The sequence below is a fragment of the Aureococcus anophagefferens genome (genome assembly GCF_000186865.1).
Source record: "Aureococcus anophagefferens unplaced genomic scaffold AURANscaffold_12, whole genome shotgun sequence".
NCBI lineage: Eukaryota > Pelagophyceae > Pelagomonadales > Pelagomonadaceae > Aureococcus > Aureococcus anophagefferens.
The window spans coordinates 686205-702973 of NW_008705572.1; the positions used below are offsets into that span (position 1 = coordinate 686205).

The 16769-nt window shown below is 74.2% G+C and overlaps 5 protein-coding genes across 5 annotated transcripts; all 5 read left to right on the forward strand.

Annotated features, from left to right (window-relative positions):
- Positions 1 to 3267: 3267 nt before the first annotated feature.
- AURANDRAFT_27999 (hypothetical protein) lies at positions 3268 to 4377 on the forward strand (the record flags this gene model as incomplete). The annotated part of the gene is made up of 1 exon (XM_009039638.1): positions 3268 to 4377. A coding segment is annotated over one exon (1110 nt), but the record flags the coding sequence as incomplete, so codon positions are not given.
- A 584-nt stretch (positions 4378 to 4961) lies between these two features.
- Positions 4962 to 5624, forward strand: AURANDRAFT_14060 (hypothetical protein; the record flags this gene model as incomplete). The annotated part of the gene is made up of 1 exon (XM_009039639.1): positions 4962 to 5624. A coding segment is annotated over one exon (663 nt), but the record flags the coding sequence as incomplete, so codon positions are not given.
- Positions 5625 to 8270: 2646 nt separating this feature from the next.
- AURANDRAFT_59110 (hypothetical protein) lies at positions 8271 to 9320 on the forward strand (the record flags this gene model as incomplete). Its single annotated transcript, XM_009039640.1, has 1 exon — positions 8271 to 9320. One exon carries the CDS (start codon positions 8271 to 8273, stop codon positions 9318 to 9320), a length of 1050 nt encoding a protein of 349 aa, XP_009037888.1.
- A 2404-nt stretch (positions 9321 to 11724) lies between these two features.
- Positions 11725 to 13903, forward strand: AURANDRAFT_53967 (hypothetical protein; the record flags this gene model as incomplete). Its single annotated transcript, XM_009039641.1, has 1 exon — positions 11725 to 13903. One exon carries the CDS (start codon positions 11725 to 11727, stop codon positions 13873 to 13875), a length of 2151 nt encoding a protein of 716 aa, XP_009037889.1.
- A 135-nt stretch (positions 13904 to 14038) lies between these two features.
- On the forward strand, positions 14039 to 16418 carry AURANDRAFT_64927 (hypothetical protein; the record flags this gene model as incomplete). Its single annotated transcript, XM_009039642.1, has 2 exons — positions 14039 to 15889; positions 16299 to 16418. The coding sequence occupies 2 exons, from the start codon at positions 14039 to 14041 to the stop codon at positions 16416 to 16418; spliced, it is 1971 nt and encodes a 656-aa protein (XP_009037890.1).
- Between the last annotated feature and the right edge of the window lie 351 nt (positions 16419 to 16769).

Here is a 16769-nt window from a genome sequence, read left to right on the forward strand (position 1 = left end):
ACGAGCAGGCGACGACCCTGGGCATCGACGACGAGGACTTCCACTGGATCGCCGCGCGGTCCCTGCTGTCGCCGCTGCCCGACGGCTGGGCCCAGTACAAGGACCACGAGGGGAATCCGTACTACCTCAACGAGAAGACGCACGAGTCCAAGTGGGAGCACCCGCTCGACGAGCACTACATGGCGCTCTACCGGAGCTACGTCTCCCAGCGCCGCGACGCGCCGGAGGTCGTGCTGCCGACGACGCCGCCGCGCCGCGACCGCGGCTCGCGCGCGTCGTCGCCGCCGTCGCCGCCGCGCGAAGTTTCCCGCGACGCCGCCGCCGCCGCGCCGCCGCCGCCGCCGCAGCGCTACTACGCCGACGCCGAGCCGCGCCAGGCCTACGAGGCGGCGCCCTACGAGGCGCCGCGAGCGCACCGCGACGCGCCCTACGAGGCGCCGCGCGCCGCGCCCTACGAGGCGCCGCGCGCCGCGCCCTACGAGGCGCCGCGCGCCCGCGACGCGCAGCCCTACGAGCGCGCCCGCGACGCGCAGCCCTACGAGCGCGCCCGCGACGCGCAACCCTACGAGCGCGCTCGCGAGGCGCCGCGCTACGACGCGCCGCGCTACGACGCGCCGCGCTACGAGCCGGAGGCCCACGGCCGCTCCGAGCGCCGCGAGTCGCCGCCGCGCCGCGAGTCGCCGCCGCGCTACGCCCACGACGCGGCGCGCCCGGAGCGCCACGACGCGCCCCCGCCGTCGCCGAGCCGCGGCGACGACCGGGGCCGCGCGCTGGGCCTGCTCGACGAGGTGCTCGCGCGCCGGGACGGCCTCGACGCGGAGACGGCCGCGCGGTTCAACAACCAGCTCATGGGCGTGCTCGAGATGCACGCCGTCTTCGCGGCCCACGACACGCGGCTCCGGGGCGCCCACGACCGCGCGAACCGGAGCGAGCGCGAGGCCGGCGAGCTCCGGGAGCGCGCGGACCGCGCCGAGGGCGAGCTCCGCGCGGCGCTCGCGGCGACGGCCGAGGAGCGCCGGGCCCAGGGCGGCCTGCGGCGCGAGCTCGACGCGGCCGTCGCCGACGTCGCCAAGCTGCGGGCCGGCGAGGAGCGCGCGCTCGCGGCGCGGCGCCGCCTCGAGGGCGAGCTCGACGCCGCGGCGCGCCGCGGCCGCGGCGACGGCCTCGCGACGCGCGTCGAGGCGCTCGAGGGCGAGCTCGAGCGCGCCGAGGCGCGCGCGCGCGCCGCCGCCGAGGAGCTCGGCAAGCGCCTGAAGCTCGACGACGGCGCGGGGACCCAGGTCGCGGCGCTCGAGGCCGACGCCGCGGCCAAGGAGCGGACGATCGCGGACCTGGAGGCGAAGCTCCACTGCGCTCTCGTCGCCGGCGAGGCGCTCCAGCAGGAGTGCGACGACCACGCGGCGCGGGCCGCGGCGGCCGTCGACGGGGCCGCGGCGGCGGCGCGCGGCGACCGCGAGGCGTTGGAGGCGGCGCTCCGGGAGGCGCGCGCGGTCGCCGAAAGCGCGGCGGCCGCGAACGAGGACGGGGCCGCGCGCGTCGGCCGCCTCGAGGCCGCCTGCGCGGCGGCGCGGCGCGAGCGCGACGCGGCGCGCGAGTCCGTCGCCGAGACCGCCGAGGCGCTCCGCGCGGAGCGCGACGCGCGCGACGGCGCCGCAGGCCTCCTCGAGGCCGCCGAGGCCGAGGCCGCGGCGCTCCGCGAGGCCGCGAAGCAGGCCCGCGTCGACGCCGAGGCCCTGGCCGTGGCCGAGCGCGCGAGGCACGAGGCCGAGGCCGCCCTCGCGGCCGCGGAGGCCCGCGCGGGCCGCCTCGAGGGCGCGGCCGAGGACGCGGCGCGCGCGGTCGACGACATGGCGCGCCAGACCGAGGAGACCTACCGGCGGGAGACGCGGCGCCTCGAGGCGAAATGCGCCGAGCTCGACGACGCGCGGCAGCGGGAGCGCGCGCGCTGCGAGGACCTCGACGGCGTCGCCGCGGCGCGCCTCGAGGACGCGGACGCGCTCCGCGCGTCCCTCGCCGCGGAGCGGGCCGCGCGCAAGGAGGCCGAGGACCTCGTCGCCGCCAAGGGCGACGAGGTCGCGGCGGCGCGCGGCGACGTCGAGGCCGCGCGGCGCGACGCGGCGGCGCTGCTCGACGCGAGGCACGCCGAGGCCGAGCAGGACGCGGCGAGCCTGCGCGCGGAGCTCGACCGCGTCGCCGCGGCGAACGCGGGCTTCGTCGAGGCGAGCCGCCTGCGCTGCGAGCGCGCCGAGTACCACGCCGCGGAGTCCGCGCGCGCCGAGGCGGGGCTCCGCGCGGAGCTCGAAGCCGCGGCCGCGCAGCGCGACGCGCTGGAGGCGCGGATCGCCAAGGCCGACGCCGACCGCGGCGACGCGGCGCGGAGGGTCGACGAGGCGGCGCGCGCGTCGGAGGATGCGAGGGCGGCGGCGGACGAGCTAGTCGCGGCCGCGGCCGCGCGGGCGACCGCCGCGGAGCGCGACCGCGACGCGGCGCGGCGCGGCGGCGACACGGCGAGGAAGGACCTCGAGGACCGCCTCGCGCTGGCCTTCGCGGACCTCGAGGCCGCGCGGGGCGACCTCGCGCGCGCCGAGGCCGACGGCGCGGCCGCGCGGCGCGACGCGGACGCGGCGAGGGCGCGCGGCGACGGCGCGAAGACCGTCGCCGAGGAGGCGATCCGCGACGCCAAGGTGCGCCTCGAGGAGGAGCGCGCGTCCTTCAAGCGCCAGCTCGACGACGAGCGCGCGGGGCGGCGCGAGGACCGCGCGGCCGTCGACGCGGCGCGCGCGGAGCTCGCGGCGGCGGAGCGGGCCGCGGCGTCGCTCGAGGCCGCGCGGGCCGACGCCGCGGCGCGCGTCGAGGGCGCCGAGGCGCGCGCGAGCGCGGACCGCGAGCGGCTCGGCGCCGAGGCCGAGGCCGCGCGGCGGGACGCGGACGCCGCGCGGGCGGCGCTCGCCGCGCGCGACCGCGAGGCCGGCGAGAGCGCCGGGGACCTCGCGCGGGTCCGGGCCCAGCTCGCCGCGGCGCGCGAGGACTGCGACGCGACGCGCGACGACCTCGAGCGCGCGCGCGACGACCTCGCGCGGAGCCTCGAAGAGGCGCCGCGCCGAGGGCGACTTCGCGGCGGCGCTGAGCGACGCGGCCGCGCTGCGCGAGCAGCTCGCGGCGAACCAGAAGCTGCGCGCGCTGGACCCGCCGGACGTCGAGACCCTGCGCCGGGCGGTGGCGGAGGCCGCGGAGGCGCGCGAGTCGTACGCGCTCGAGCGCGCGCGGCGCCGCGAGATCGGCGAGAAGCTCGCGGTCCTCCAGGGCAACATCCGCGTCATCGCGCGCTGCCGGCCGCCCGTCGCCTGCGAGACGGCGTCCGGCGCCGACGTCTGCGCCGTGAGCTTCCCCGCCGGCTGCGACGGCGACGTCACGGTCACGAACGACGCGGGGCTGAAGCAGCGCTTCGAGTACGACGCGGTCTTCAGGCCCGGCTCGACGCAGGCCGAGGTCTTCGAGGCCATCTGCCCGCTGGTCCAGAGCGCCTTCGACGGGTTCTCCGTGTGCATCTTCGCCTACGGCCAGACGGGCAGCGGCAAGACGCACACGATGGAGGGCCCGCCGGACGACCGCGGCGTCTACTTCCGCGCGCTCCGCGAGCTCTTCCACGCGCGGCCCCCGGGCGCGGCCGTGGCCGTGAAGCTGAGCATGCTCGAGGTCTACAACGAGACCATCGTCGACCTGCTCGCGGACGGCGGGAGCAGGCCGAAGCTGGAAGTGAGGCAGACGGGCGCGGGCCACTCCGTCCCGGGCCTCACGTCGCTCGACGTGGAAAGCCTCGACGAGGTCCAGCGGCTCACGGAGCGCGGCGGCGCGAACCGCTCCGTCGGCGGCCACGACCTCAACGCGCGCAGCTCCCGGAGCCACCTCATCGTCGCGCTCGACGTATCGACGACCGTCGACGGCGCCGAGCGCCGCGCGCGGCTCAACCTCGTGGACCTCGCGGGCTCGGAGCGCCTCAGCCGCACGGGCGCGACGGGCGACCGCCTCAAGGAGGCGCAGAACATCAACAAGTCCCTCTCCGCGCTCGGCGACGTCATCGCCGCGCTCGCGAAGAAGAACGCCGCGCACGTGCCCTACCGCAACAGCAAGCTCACCTTCCTGCTCCAGGACTCGCTGAGCCGCCACGCCAAGGTCCTCATGTTCGTCAACATCTCCCCGGCGGAGTCCAACGCGTCCGAGACGATCTGCTCGCTGGCCTTCGCGAGCCGCTGCCGCGACGTCGCGCTCGGCGCGGCCTCGAACAAGCCCGACGCCATCGAGCTCGCCAAGGCGAAGCAGGAGATCCGCGCCCTCAAGGCGAAGCTGGCCGCGGCGGCTCCGGCAAAGGGGCGATAGCATCGAAGGCGTGAAGCCACTTCAAGTTGATCTGCAAGGTGCACCAGTCGTCAGGGCCTCGCGATATGGCAGGCTCGTCGTCAGGCGACGCGCTCCTGCGCAGCCTGCGCTACTCGTACCGCTGCGTCGTCGCCGCCGTGGGCGCGGCGTGCCGGCCCGGCGGCGCCGCGCGCTGCGACGCCGCCGGCGCCGACGGCCAAGCGCCCGAGCTCCTGTCGCGCGTCGTCGACGACGCCGCGGCGGGCCGCGTGGACCGCGTCCTGATCGGCGCGGAGACGCTCGAGGTCTGGGGCGCGGACGCCAAGCTCTACGACGCGGCCATGGTGCCCTGGCTCGACGTGAGCTGGCTCGCGGAGCGCCTGGGCAGCCACGGCGTGGGCTTCGGCGCGCTGAAGCAGGCGCCCGCGGCGCCGGACCCCGCGGAGCGGCGCGCGGCGGCCCTCAAGGCCATCGTCGCCGTCGTCGCGCCCTGCGCCTACCTCGTCTTCGCCTACAAGGTGCTCATGCGCGCGTCGCGGGGGCCCGTCGACGAGTCCGTCGCGAAGCGCTACCGCAAGAAGCGCGAGCTCGCGCCGACGGCGGGCTTCGCGGGCGTCGCGGGCGTCGACGGCGCGCGGCGCGAGCTCGAGGAGATCGTCGCCGTCGTCCAGGACCCGGGCCGGTTCCGGGCCATGGGCGCCAAGTGCCCGCGCGGCGTCCTGCTCACGGGGCCTTCCGGCACGGGCAAGACGCTCCTCGCGCGCGCGGTCGCGGACGAGGCCCAGTGCGCCTTCCTGAGCTGCTCGGCGTCGGCCTTCGTGGAGCTGCTCGTGGGCCGGGGCGCCGCGCGCGTGCGCGACCTCTTCAAGCGCGCGCGGAGCATGGCGCCCTGCGTCGTCTTCATCGACGAGATCGACGCCATCGCGAAAGCCCGGGGCCTGCTGGGCCAGAGCGACGAGCGCGAGCAGACGCTGAACCAGATCCTCTGCGAGCTCGACGGCTTCGACGCCAAGGCCGACGACTCGGAGCTCGTCATCCTGCTCGCGGCGACGAACCGCCCGGAGATCCTCGACGCGGCGCTCGTGCGGCCGGGCCGCCTCGACCGCTGCGTCACCGTGCCCCTGCCCGACGAGGACGGCCGCGAGGCCATCCTCCGCGTCCACGGCGCGACCGTCCGCCTCGACGCGGCCGCGGACCTCCGCGCCGTCGCCCGGGCGGCGACGGGGTTCTCCGGCGCGGACCTCGCGAACGCCGTCAACGAGGCCGCGCTCCTCGCCGTGCGCACGGGCGCGCCGTCCGTGGGCACGGCCCACCTCAAGCGCGCCGTCGCCAAGGGGAAGGACGGCAAGGCGGCCCTCCGCCGCAACGTTTAATCTCGAGAGACCCCCGGGGCAAGTCGTCTCATGGGCGACGAGGACGCCGTAAACGCGCTCCGGCAGGTCAGCGACCTCGAAGACGCGCTCCATAGTCTAACGCGCTTACTCAACTACCCGTCCGCCGCGGGGCCGAGGTCGTCGTCGTCGGGCCACTCCGGAGGCGTGTCGAAGGCGAAGCGCACGCCGTCCGGGGACCGCGCGGGCGCGGGCGTCATCTCCGCGCGTTCGGCCGCGAGGAGCGCCGCGAGCGCCGCGCGCCGCTCCGTGAGCGGCGCGCGCCGCGCGGCCCCCGCGAGCATGGTCTCGCGCGCGCGCGCCGCCTCGGGCGTCAGCGACAGCGAGACGTCGGGCGACAGGGACAGCGACACGCGGCCCGACGACGACGAGTCGGCCGGCGGCGGCGCGCGCGCCTCGCGGAGCGGCGTCGGGAGCGGCGGCAGGTCGTCGTCGTCGTAGTTGTCGAAGAGGTCGTGGCGGAACTCGCCCGCGGCGCGCGACGAGTAGGGCGCGGACGGCGGCGGCGCGGCGCGCGCGGCCGCGGGCGTCTCGCGCGGCGCGGCGCCGCCGCCGAGGCTCGACGTCTCGCGCGCGGGGCTCCGGAACGGCGCGGCCGCGCCGCGCGCGCCCGTCGGCGAGTGGAGGAGCTGGAAGCGGAGCTGGACGACCTGGCGCAGCGCGACGACGAGGCGGCGCGCGGCCTCGGCCGAGTGCTTCTGCTCGACGTCGACCTGCTCCGAGAGCGCGGCGCGCAGCGTCTCGAGGTCGGCGACGCGCCGCCGCAGCGCGCCGGGCTCCGCGGGGCCCCGGGCCTCGAGGCGCGCCGCGAGCGCCGCGGACCGCGTCCGCTCCGCGTCCAGGGCCCGCGCGAGCTCGTCGCGCGCGTCGCCGGCCGCGCGGAGCTCCGCGACCTCGCGCTCGAGAGCGCCCGCGGCGGCGGCGGCGGCGTCGCCGGCCGCGCGGAGCTCGGCGACTTCCCGCTCCAAGGCGGCGCGCGCGCTTCGTTCCGCTTCGAGCGCCGCGAGCGCGGATTTCGCGGCTTCGGCGTCGCCGCGCGTCGTCGCCGCGGCGTCCTGGAGGTCCGCGGCGGACCGGCGGATCTCGCTCGCGACGGCCTCGTTCGCCGCGCGAGTCGCGGACCAAAAGTCCGCGGCCGGCGGCGCCGCGCGCCGCGCCGCCGCGAGCGCGCTCGCCGCCTCGCGCTCGAGGCCCGCGGCCTTGGCCTCCGCGGACACGAAGCGCTCGCGCCACTCCGCGGCCGCGCGCCGCTCGCGCTCGAGCGCGCGCCGCGCGTCGCCCTCGCGCGCCACGGCCTCGTCCATTTGCCGCGCGAGGTCCCGCGTGAGCGTCGCCCGGAGCGCGTCCGCCGACGGCGACGGGGGCGGGGCCTCGTCGTCGCCGCCGGGCGCCGCGGCGCGCTTCGCGTCCCAGGTCCGCCGCCAGGGCGACGCGTCCGCGGGCCGCGGCGCGGGCGACGGATTCGCGCGCGGTCGCGGCGCGGGCGACGCGTCCGCGGGCCGCGGCGCGGGCGACCGCGACGGCGGCGTCGGCGAGGCCGGCGGCGACGCCGCGGCCGCGCTCCGGAGCGCCTCGACCTCGACGCGCGCCGCGGCGAGCGACGCGTCCTTGGCCGCGAGGGCCGCCGCGGCCTCGGCGCGCGCCTCGGCCGCCGACGCCCGTAGCTCGTCGCTTTCGCGCGCGAGGGCCTCGCGCGACTCGCGGAGCGCGTCGCTCCGCCGCCGCTCCGCCTCGAGCGCCGCCGCGCTCCGCCGCCGCTCCTCGTCGTCCGCCGCCGCGCTCCGCCGCCGCTCCTCGTCGTCCGCCTCGCGCCGCGGAGGGCTCGGCGTCGACGCGACGGACATGGGCGAGAGCGACTTGCGCCGCTCCGCGGCCGCGCGCGCGTCCGCGTGCGTCGCGAACATCATCAGGGACGGATCCTTGCGCAGCGGCGGCGGGGTTTCGCGGAAGCGATGGGGCGCGTGCTGGCGCTCCTCCTCGAAGGAGATCGACGTGCGCCGGCCCCCAAACATGGAGAGTGACTCAACGAAGCGGGTCTGCGGCGAGAAGGACACGCCCCGGTCGCTTCCCGGCGTGGACATCGTGCAGGCGACGGGTGTGAAATCCTTGCGGCCTATTTCACTCGCCACCGCGCTGAAATCGGGTCGTCGCACGTGAGTGCGGTCGATTTTGAGGCTCCGCCAGTGAAGCGAACTGCCTTGTGGATCTCGGCGATCCCCGAAGCTCGAACTTCACGGCCAACAACGTCGTGCTCGCGCCGCTTGGTCTTGCGACGCAGCAAGAGTCGGCGTTTCGGAAACGCTCTTGAAAATGCGGGAAACTTAAGTACCGGTAGCGGGGAGCGGTGGGCGCGGTGGCCGGGCTAGAGGGGACTTTGGCCGGGGGTCGCCCGGCCCAAATTTGTGCCGAGCCGTCTGCCGTCGACGTCGCAGTATGACGACGATAAATGCTCGCCTCTGCGACGCGCTGCGCGCGGCCCAGTCGAACCCGGCGGCGGCCGCCGGCGGCCTCTGCGCCGTGGCCATGGTCGCGCCGATCTGCGCCAACGGGCTGAAGCTCACGGTGCGCTTCCTGTCGTCGCTGTCGACGTCGAAAAAGCACGGGCGCATCGACGGCTACAACAAGCTGCAGGAGGGCGACGACGCGGGCGAGCGGAACACGGAGTACGCGGCCCTCGTCGACTCCTACTACGACCTGGCGACGGAGTTCTACGAGTGGGGCTGGGGCGCGTGCTTCCACTTCGCGGACCGCCGGGGCGGCGAGACGTTCGCGCAGAGCCTGCTGCGCCACGAGTACTACCTCGCGAGCCGCCTCGCCGTCTCCGCCGGCGCCAAGGTGCTCGACTGCGGCTGCGGCATCGGCGGGCCCATGCGCAACATCGCGCGGTTCACGCGCGCGCAGGTCACGGGCATCACGATCAACCAGTTCCAGGTCGACCGCGGCAACGCGCTCTGCGCGTCCGAGGGCGTCGCCCACCTCGCCAAGAGCGTCCAGGGCGACTTCATGGCGCTGCCCTTCCCCGAGGCGTCCTTCGACGGCGTCTACGCCATCGAGGCGACGTGCCACGCGCCGGACCGCGCCAAGTGCTACGGCGAGATCTACCGCGTGCTCAAGCCCGGCGCGACCTTCGCGTGCTACGAGTGGTGCCTCACGGACGCCTACGACGGCTCCGAGCGCCACAAGAAGCTCAAGAAGGACATCGAGGTCGGCGACGGGTTGCCGGACCTCTGCCACACGTCCGTGTGCACCGCGGCGCTCGAGGCCGCGGGCTTCGACGTCGTCGAGGCGCGCGACTGCGCCGCGGACGGCATGCTCGACGGCGGCGACCCCTGGCACATGCCCCTGGTGCCGTCGTGGCACCCGCTCAAGTGGCCCCGCTTCCAGTTCAACCCCGTCATGTACTTCCTCATGCCCAAGATCCTCTCCTTCTTCGAACTCATCCGCCTCGTCCCCGCGGGCACGTCCAAGACGCAGGTCATGCTCCAGGCCGGCGGCGTCGGCTGCGCCGAGGGCGGCATCACGGGCGCCTTCACGCCCATGTGGCTCATGGTCGCGAAGAAGCCCCTGAAGTAGGGCGCGACGCTCGACCGCGCCCCCTCGCCGATGCTAAAAGTAGCCCGAGGGTCCCGCCCGCCGATGCTCCGACACGGCGACGCTGCCTCTTCGAAGGAGCCCGAGGGCCCCGATGCTCCGACACGACGACTCCGACTGCTAAAAGTAGCCCGAGGCCCGGCGGACGTAGGGCGGCGTCGCGCGCGTGAGCGCGAGGATCGTCTCCGGCCGGAGGTGCTCCGCGTAGGCGCCCGGGTGGACGTAGGCCGTGTGCGTCGCGTTGTCGACGGTGACGTCCGCCGCGCGGGCGAACTCGCCCCGGAGCCGCGCCAGCGGCCTCGCCTCGGCGACGTCGAAGAAGGCGACGAAGCGCGCGTCCCACGCCGGCGCGCGCTCGACCTAGATCGGCGGTTTCGGGCGAGGACACATCCGTCGGGGACGCGGGATCGAAGAGACCATGTCCTCGTAGCGTGAGTACCAGACGTCGCAGACGTCGGCGACGGCGTCGAGGCCCTCGAGCGCCGCGGTCATCCTACGGACCAGCTCCGGCAGGTGCGCGATCGCGTAGGCGTCGACGCCCGCGGCGTGCTCGCGCGCGCGCTCCGCGGCGATGCGCGCCCGCTCGGCGTCGCTCGCGTCCGGCGGCAGCGGATGCGTCAGCGTGAAGCTCTGGAACTGGCTCACGAGCACGTCGAACGGGTGGCGCAGCTGCACGAACGCGCGGCACGACCGCGGCTTCCGCGGGCCGGAGCTCCACCAGCTGTAGAGGGACGACGGCGGCCCGTCCGTCGCCAGCGCGCGGTCCACGAGCTCCTTCGTGAGGCCCGTCCGCGAGAAGAGCACGGCGCCGGCGTCGCCGCAGCGCGCGTCGCACTGCGCATCGCACTCGCAGGCGGGCCGGCGCAGCGCGTGGAGCAAGGTGCTCACGTAGAACGAGCCGCATTTGTGCAGCGTGACGGCGAAATAGAGCACGTTTGAGGCTACCATCGTCAACGAGCAGCCCTTCTCATGCACGTTTCACTGCAACATGAATTCCTGAAGTAAAGCAGCATGGCTGCCCCGCTCGCCTTCTTTGGGACGGAGTCGTGCTACGTGCGGTCCCTAAACTTGAGCGACGGCTCGTCGACGTGCTACGCCGTCGCCGAACCTACCAGCAAGTACGTCGCCGTCGAGTTCGTGATCAGCGATGGCAGGCGGATGGTCTACGCGCTGGTCTGCCACTGGGACAAGAAGGACGGCGAGCTCGTCCAGTGCGAGGTCGAACGCGGCACCCTCGTCGAGCGCGCGCGAGTCAGCTCGGGAGGCAGGCAGCCCTGCCACGCGGCCTGGCGGCCGGGCGCGACGGCGCGGCTCGCCGTGAGCCACTACTTCGGAGGCGCCGTCAGCCTCTTCGCCTGCGCCGAGCGGCCGACGCTCCTCGCGACGGCGCGCGTCGGCGAGCACGCGCACGGCGTCGCGTGGTCCCCCGACGGGGCCTACGTCGTCGTCGCCGTCGCGGACGTCGCGGGGTCCGTCGCGTCGCTCCACGGCGACGACCTCGCGCTCGCGCGGACGCGCGCCGAGGACTTCCTCGCGCCCGAGGCGGCGACGGCGGGCATGGTGCAGCACCACATTAACCGGAAGATGGGCCACCGGCCGCGGCACCTCGCCTTCGCGTCGCCGTCGTCGCTCCTCGTCGTCCACGAGTGCGCGAACAAGCTCACGCTCCACGGCTTCGACGTCGGCACGGGCGCCGTGTCGCCGCCCCTCCACGTCGTCTCGACGCTCTTCGACGCGCCGCCGCCGTCCTGGCTCTGCGGCCTCGTCAGCGCCGCGGGGCCCGAGCCGCTCCACGCGGCCGCGGAGCTCGTCGTGAGGGAAAGCGCGACCGGCGCGACGGTCGCCTACGTGTCGAACCGCATGCTCTACTGCGGCGCCTCCTCGTCCATCGCGGCGTTTGTCGTCGAGGCGGGGCGGCTCGCGCCCCTCGGCGCGCCCGTCGAGACCTTCCGCAACCCGCGCCACGTCCTCGTCGACGGCGACCGGCTGCTGGTGGGGTGCAAGGAGAAGGTCATGGTGTTCCCCGTCGGCGCGGACGGCGCGCTCGGCGACGCGACGACGCTGGACCTGCCGGCGGACGAGTTCCCGGCGGGCTCCCGCGAGCTCGACTGCGCGGCGTTGGTCCACGTCGAGACCCGGGGCGACGCGGGGCTCGCATAAAAGCCTAGGAGGAATGTTGTTGAAGACATTGTTGAATCAAAATTACTTACCGCGAGCCAATCACGACGCTGTGCCAGAATAAGAAGGCGAGGGCTCGCGAAGGCTGATATACGAGTTGTTGAATATAATGTTGAACCAAAATTACCACAGCATCCGAGTCGGTCGCGGCGGCGCAGAATCTGAGAAGGCGAGGGAAACCTGTGCGTCGAGCGCGGGAAGACCTACTATGAAGCTCCTTTCCGTCCTCTTTGCGGCGTCCTGCGCCGCGCGCGCGGGCGCCGAACGCACCCAGGAAGCGCACAAACTGAAACCCGGCGCCGCCGACGCCTCGCTCCTCGTGGGCACGGCGACGCGCGACTGCACGGGCCCGTCGACCGAGTACCTCTTCATGGGCATGGCGAACCCGTCGCAGCACGGCCAGGGCCTCTGGACGCGCCAGTTCGCCCGGGCCTTCGTCTTCGTCGGCGACGGCGGGGGCCGCGCGGCGTTCGTGTCCGTCGACAACGCGATGATCGGCCACGTGCTCAAGTCCAGGGTGCTGGCCAAGGTCGGCGACGCCCTCGGCGACAACGCGACCTACACCTACGAGAACGTCGTGCTGAGCGGGACGCACACGCACAGCGCCGCGAGCGGCTTCCTCCAGCACATGATCTTCCAGCTCGCCGGGAGCGGCTACCTTCCCGAGACCGTCGAGGCGCTCGCGTCCGGCGTCGCCGAGGCGCTCGTCGCCGCCCACGCCGACGCCACCAATAAAACGGCGACCATGCGCGTCGCGACGTCCCAGCTCCGGAACGCGTCCGCGAGCCGGTCGCCGTCGGCGTACCTGCTGAACCCCGCGGACGAGCGCGCCGCGTACGACGGCGACGTCGACACGGACTTTACGCTGCTGCGCGTCGACGACGCGGCGACGGGCGACCTGCGGGCCGTCGCGACGTGGTTCGCCGTGCACCCGACGTCCATGAACAACACGAACGGCCTCGTGAGCTCCGACAACAAGGGCCTCGCGTCCGTGCTCCTCGAGCGCGTTTTGAACCCCGGCGCGGCCCCGGGCCGGGGCGCCGTCCCCGCGGCGTTCTGCTCGGCGAATCTGGGCGACGCGACGCCGAACATCGTCGGCGCGTTCTGCCGCGACACGGGCGAGCCCTGCGACGTCGACACGTCGACGTGCCCCGGCGCGTCGCCCTGGCCCTGGTCCAACGCGACCCTGATGCGCAACGAGCAGTGCTCGTCCGTCGGGCCGGGCCGGGACATGTTCGACTCCTGCGCGATCATCGCGGGGCGCCAGGTCGACGAGGCGGCGGCGCTCCTCGCCGGCGGCGGGTTCGCGGACCTGTCGTCGCGGATCCGCGTCGCGCACGCCTTCGTCGAGATGCCCGGGCGCGCGGTCGTCGACTGGAAGACGGGCGCCCCGCTGGGAAAACTCTGCGACGCGGCCATGGGCCAGTCGTTCGCCGCGGGGACGATCGACGGCCCGGGCCAGTTCGACTTCTCGCAGAACTCGACGTCGCCGAACCCGTTCTGGAAGCTCGCGGCCCGCGTCCTGCACAAGTCGACGCCGGAGCAGGCGGCGTGCCAGGCGCCGAAGACGATCCTCATCCCGACGGGTTCGATGTCGACGCCGCACGCGTGGGCGCCGTCGGTGCTCCCCGTGCAGCTCCTCGACCTCGGCGGCCTCGTTGTGGCCGCCGTGCCGACGGAGATGACGGCCATGGCGGGGCGGCGCGTGAAGCGCATGCTCCGGGCCAAGTTCGGCGAACACGCGGCCGTCGTCGTCGCGGGCCTGAGCAACGAGTACGCCGACTACACGGCGACGTTCGAGGAGTACCAGGCCCAGCGCTACGAGGGCGGCTCGACGATCTACGGGCCGCACCAGCTCGACGCCTACCTCGCCATCCTCGCGGACCTCGCGGACGCCGTGCTCGGCGGCGACCCCGTCGACCCCGGCCCGATGCCCGCCGACTTCTCCGCGGACATCTGGGCCTGGGGCGAGAAGCAGCCGTCGGAGGAGACGCCCCCGGACGGGGCCAACTTCGGCGACCAGCTCGCGGCGAGCTGGGACGCGGCCGCGCGGAACCTGACGGCGTCGTTCGTCGGCGGCGACCTCAAGCACGACCTCAAGCACGGCGGCACGTACCTCGAGGTCCAGCGCGCGGCGGGCGACGGCTGGGCGACGGTCTTCGTCGACGGCGACCCGGAGACGCGCATCCGCCTGGCCGTCGTGAAGCACGGCTTCCTGGACCGCCACCACTACCTCAACGCGACGATCTCCGCGGAGCTCGCGGACGCGGGCACCTACCGCGTCCTCTACCACGGCAACGCCTACGTCGACGGGAAGGTCGTGGCCTTCACGGGCACGTCCGCGAACGCGACGGTCTAGTGGATGCGGGTAATAGAGCGGGTAACATACAACATGCGTTGCATGTGAAGTTGACGGTAATTTAGAAATATGTTGAACTCCGAGCGGCTTCTCATTCCATCGGGGCCCCTCTTCGTCTTCCGGACGGCAGCCGTCGTTCGTCGCGTCGGGCACCGAAGGCCCCATGTGGTGGCGCGCGCTCGCCGTCGCGGCGGTCGCGCGCGCGTCGACGGCGCCGCGGGCGCCGAAGCCCTCCGTGCTGCCGAGCTTCGACGTCGGGCCGCCCGTGGAGCTGCCCGAGGAGGCGCCGCACGTGGAGGAGGCGGCGCCCGCGGCCCCGCCGCCGGAGGCGACGCGCGCGTGGCAGCCCGGCGACGCGCTGTCGCACCTCGCGGAGCGCGCGCAGCTCGCGTCGGCGTTCCGCGCGCTCGCGAGCCGCGGCCTCTCCGCGGCGTCGGGCCTCGGGAACCACCTGACCATGTCCGTGGGCCCGGACTACGAGTGCTTCCTGCTAAACCGCTACGGGCTGCACTGGATGGAGGTGACGGCGGAGAATCTACTATTAGTCGACGGCAACGGCGAGATCCTCGAGGGCGAGGGCCCGGCGCAGGGCGCGGCGATCGCGCTCCACGCGCCGATCCACCGCGAGCTCGGCGCCAAGGCCAAGGTCATCTTCCACACGCACCAGCCCTGGTTCACGGCGCTGAGCTGCATCAAGACGGGCGGCCTGCGCATGTTCCACCCCGACGCGTGCATCTACGAGGGCCGCGTGGGCTTCGATCCCGTCTACACGGGCAACTGGCCCGAGGGCAGCCTCCAGGGGTCGATGATGGAGGGCGAGCGGCTGTTGCGCGTGCCCGAGCTCGTGGGCAAGGATTTGTGCTTCCTGGGCAACCACGGCACGCTCCAGATCGCGTCGTCGATCGAGGAGGCGCTCTTCGACTGCTTCAACGTCGAGCGGCTCTGCAAGGCGCAGGTCTACGCGATGCAGTCGACGCGGTTCCGCGAGCTCGGCCGCGACAAGGCGTTGAATCTGAAGGCGCGCTACGAGAAGGTGCGGGACCGCAGCGTCATGAACTACTACCAGCAGCACATCGCCAAGGACGCGAGCATCACGCCCGTGCCCGGCGCGTGGGACGGCGTCGGCCCCATCCCGCGCGGCGCGGAGTTCCTGCCGACGCGGCGCCACGACGCGGCGCCGCTGCCCTTCGCGGCGCGGTCCCTGTCCACGGAGGAGTGGGAGCTGCGCTGCGACGTGGCCGCGGCGTGCCGGCTCATCAGCCGCCTCAACGGCCACGTGACGCACGAGGGCTCCTTCGCGCACATCTCCGTGCCCCTGCCGGGCACGGAAAACTCCGAGGAGCCCCTCTTCCTCGTGACGCCCTCGGACGTGCCCTTCGCGGCCATGCGCGCGTCGCTGCTCGTGGTCTGCGACGCGCGCGGCGCCGTCGTCCGGGGCACGGGCTACGTCGACGGCGAGACGTTCCGCGCGTTCCACCGCATCCGCGACGCGGGCACGCCGGGGCGCTACGGCGCCGTGCTCTTCAGCCACACGGAGTTCACGGACCGCCTCGCGGCGCACGGCCGCCGCATCCGCATGGTCTCGCAGTCCGCGTTCAACTTCGCCTTCGACTACTTCGGCTACTTCGACGCCTGGGGCCACAGCCTCATCGAGGCCTGCGAGGACGCGGACGGGGACAAGTTCCGGGAGAATCTCGTGGACTACGTCGCGGAGGACGACAAGGTCTTCGTGATGCTCTCGCACGGCGGCTGCCTCGCGCGCGGCGACGACGTCGCGCACGTCTTCTCGCTGCTCCACGGCATCGACGCGGCGGCGGAGATCCAGGTCTACGCGGAGATGACGGGCTTCCCCGTCATGGAGCTCGACAAGGACGAGGTCAAGACGTTCCCGACGCACGGCTACGGCGACTTCCGGTCCAAGTCGAAGCGCATGGGCCTCAACTTCGACGCCAACAAGCGGCTGCTGCTGTGCGACTTCAACCACGGCTTCCGCGACACGGGCGACTCCGCCTTCGTGCTTTGAGCCGTACCTACTTATGTTCATCTTAACTTCAACTACTCGCCAACGGCGGGTGTGCCTGCCTGTGGAGCTGCGCCGGGCACCGCCAGGGTTCACACTCGCTGCGGCACCGCCAGCCTTCGCACGTCGACGACGCGAGCATGAGCGCGATGGACGAGCTCAAAGCGCTCGAAGCGCGCGTCAAGGCCCTCGAGACGGACGACGACTTTGGTCTCCAGACCAAGGTGGCGCCGCCGGCCGCGCCCGCGCCCGCGTCGAGCGCCGCGAGCTCCGCGGACACCGAGGCCGTACGCGCGCGGCGTCCTTCTCCGAATGTCTTCGTCGCGCGCCGCGCCCTCGCCGCGCGTCGCGCGCCGAGCCGCTCGCCGCGCGTCGCCCGCCGAGCCGTCCGTCCCCGCCGCAGCTCAAGAGCGAGAACGAGCGGCTCAAGAAGGAGAACGAGACCATGGCCAAGCTCCTCGCCAAGGAGAGGTATCGCATCACGCACCTCATCAGGACCGTGGAGTCGCTGACGCCGGCCTGAGGCGGAGGCGTTAACGACCCCGTTTGCGTCGTTCGAAGGAACAAAACTAGGGCGGCTTAGGCACGGGCCTGCAGACGTTCGTGGAGTACCAGACGAGGGACTGGATGCGCGGCTTCGTGTGGCCCGCGCGGCACTTCTCCCCGAAGTGGCACCGCTCCGAGACGACGTGCGCGTTTTCGCACTGCGCCCCGAAGGCGCAGAGGCCCTGGAGGAAGAAGCAGCAGGACGGCGGCTGCAGCCTGGGGAGCTGCGCCGCGTCCGCGATGGACTCCGCGAGCGGGGGCGCGTCGTCGCCGGACGCGCCATCGCGTCGCGCGCGGAGCGCCTGGAGCGCCTCGAGGGCCTGCTGCA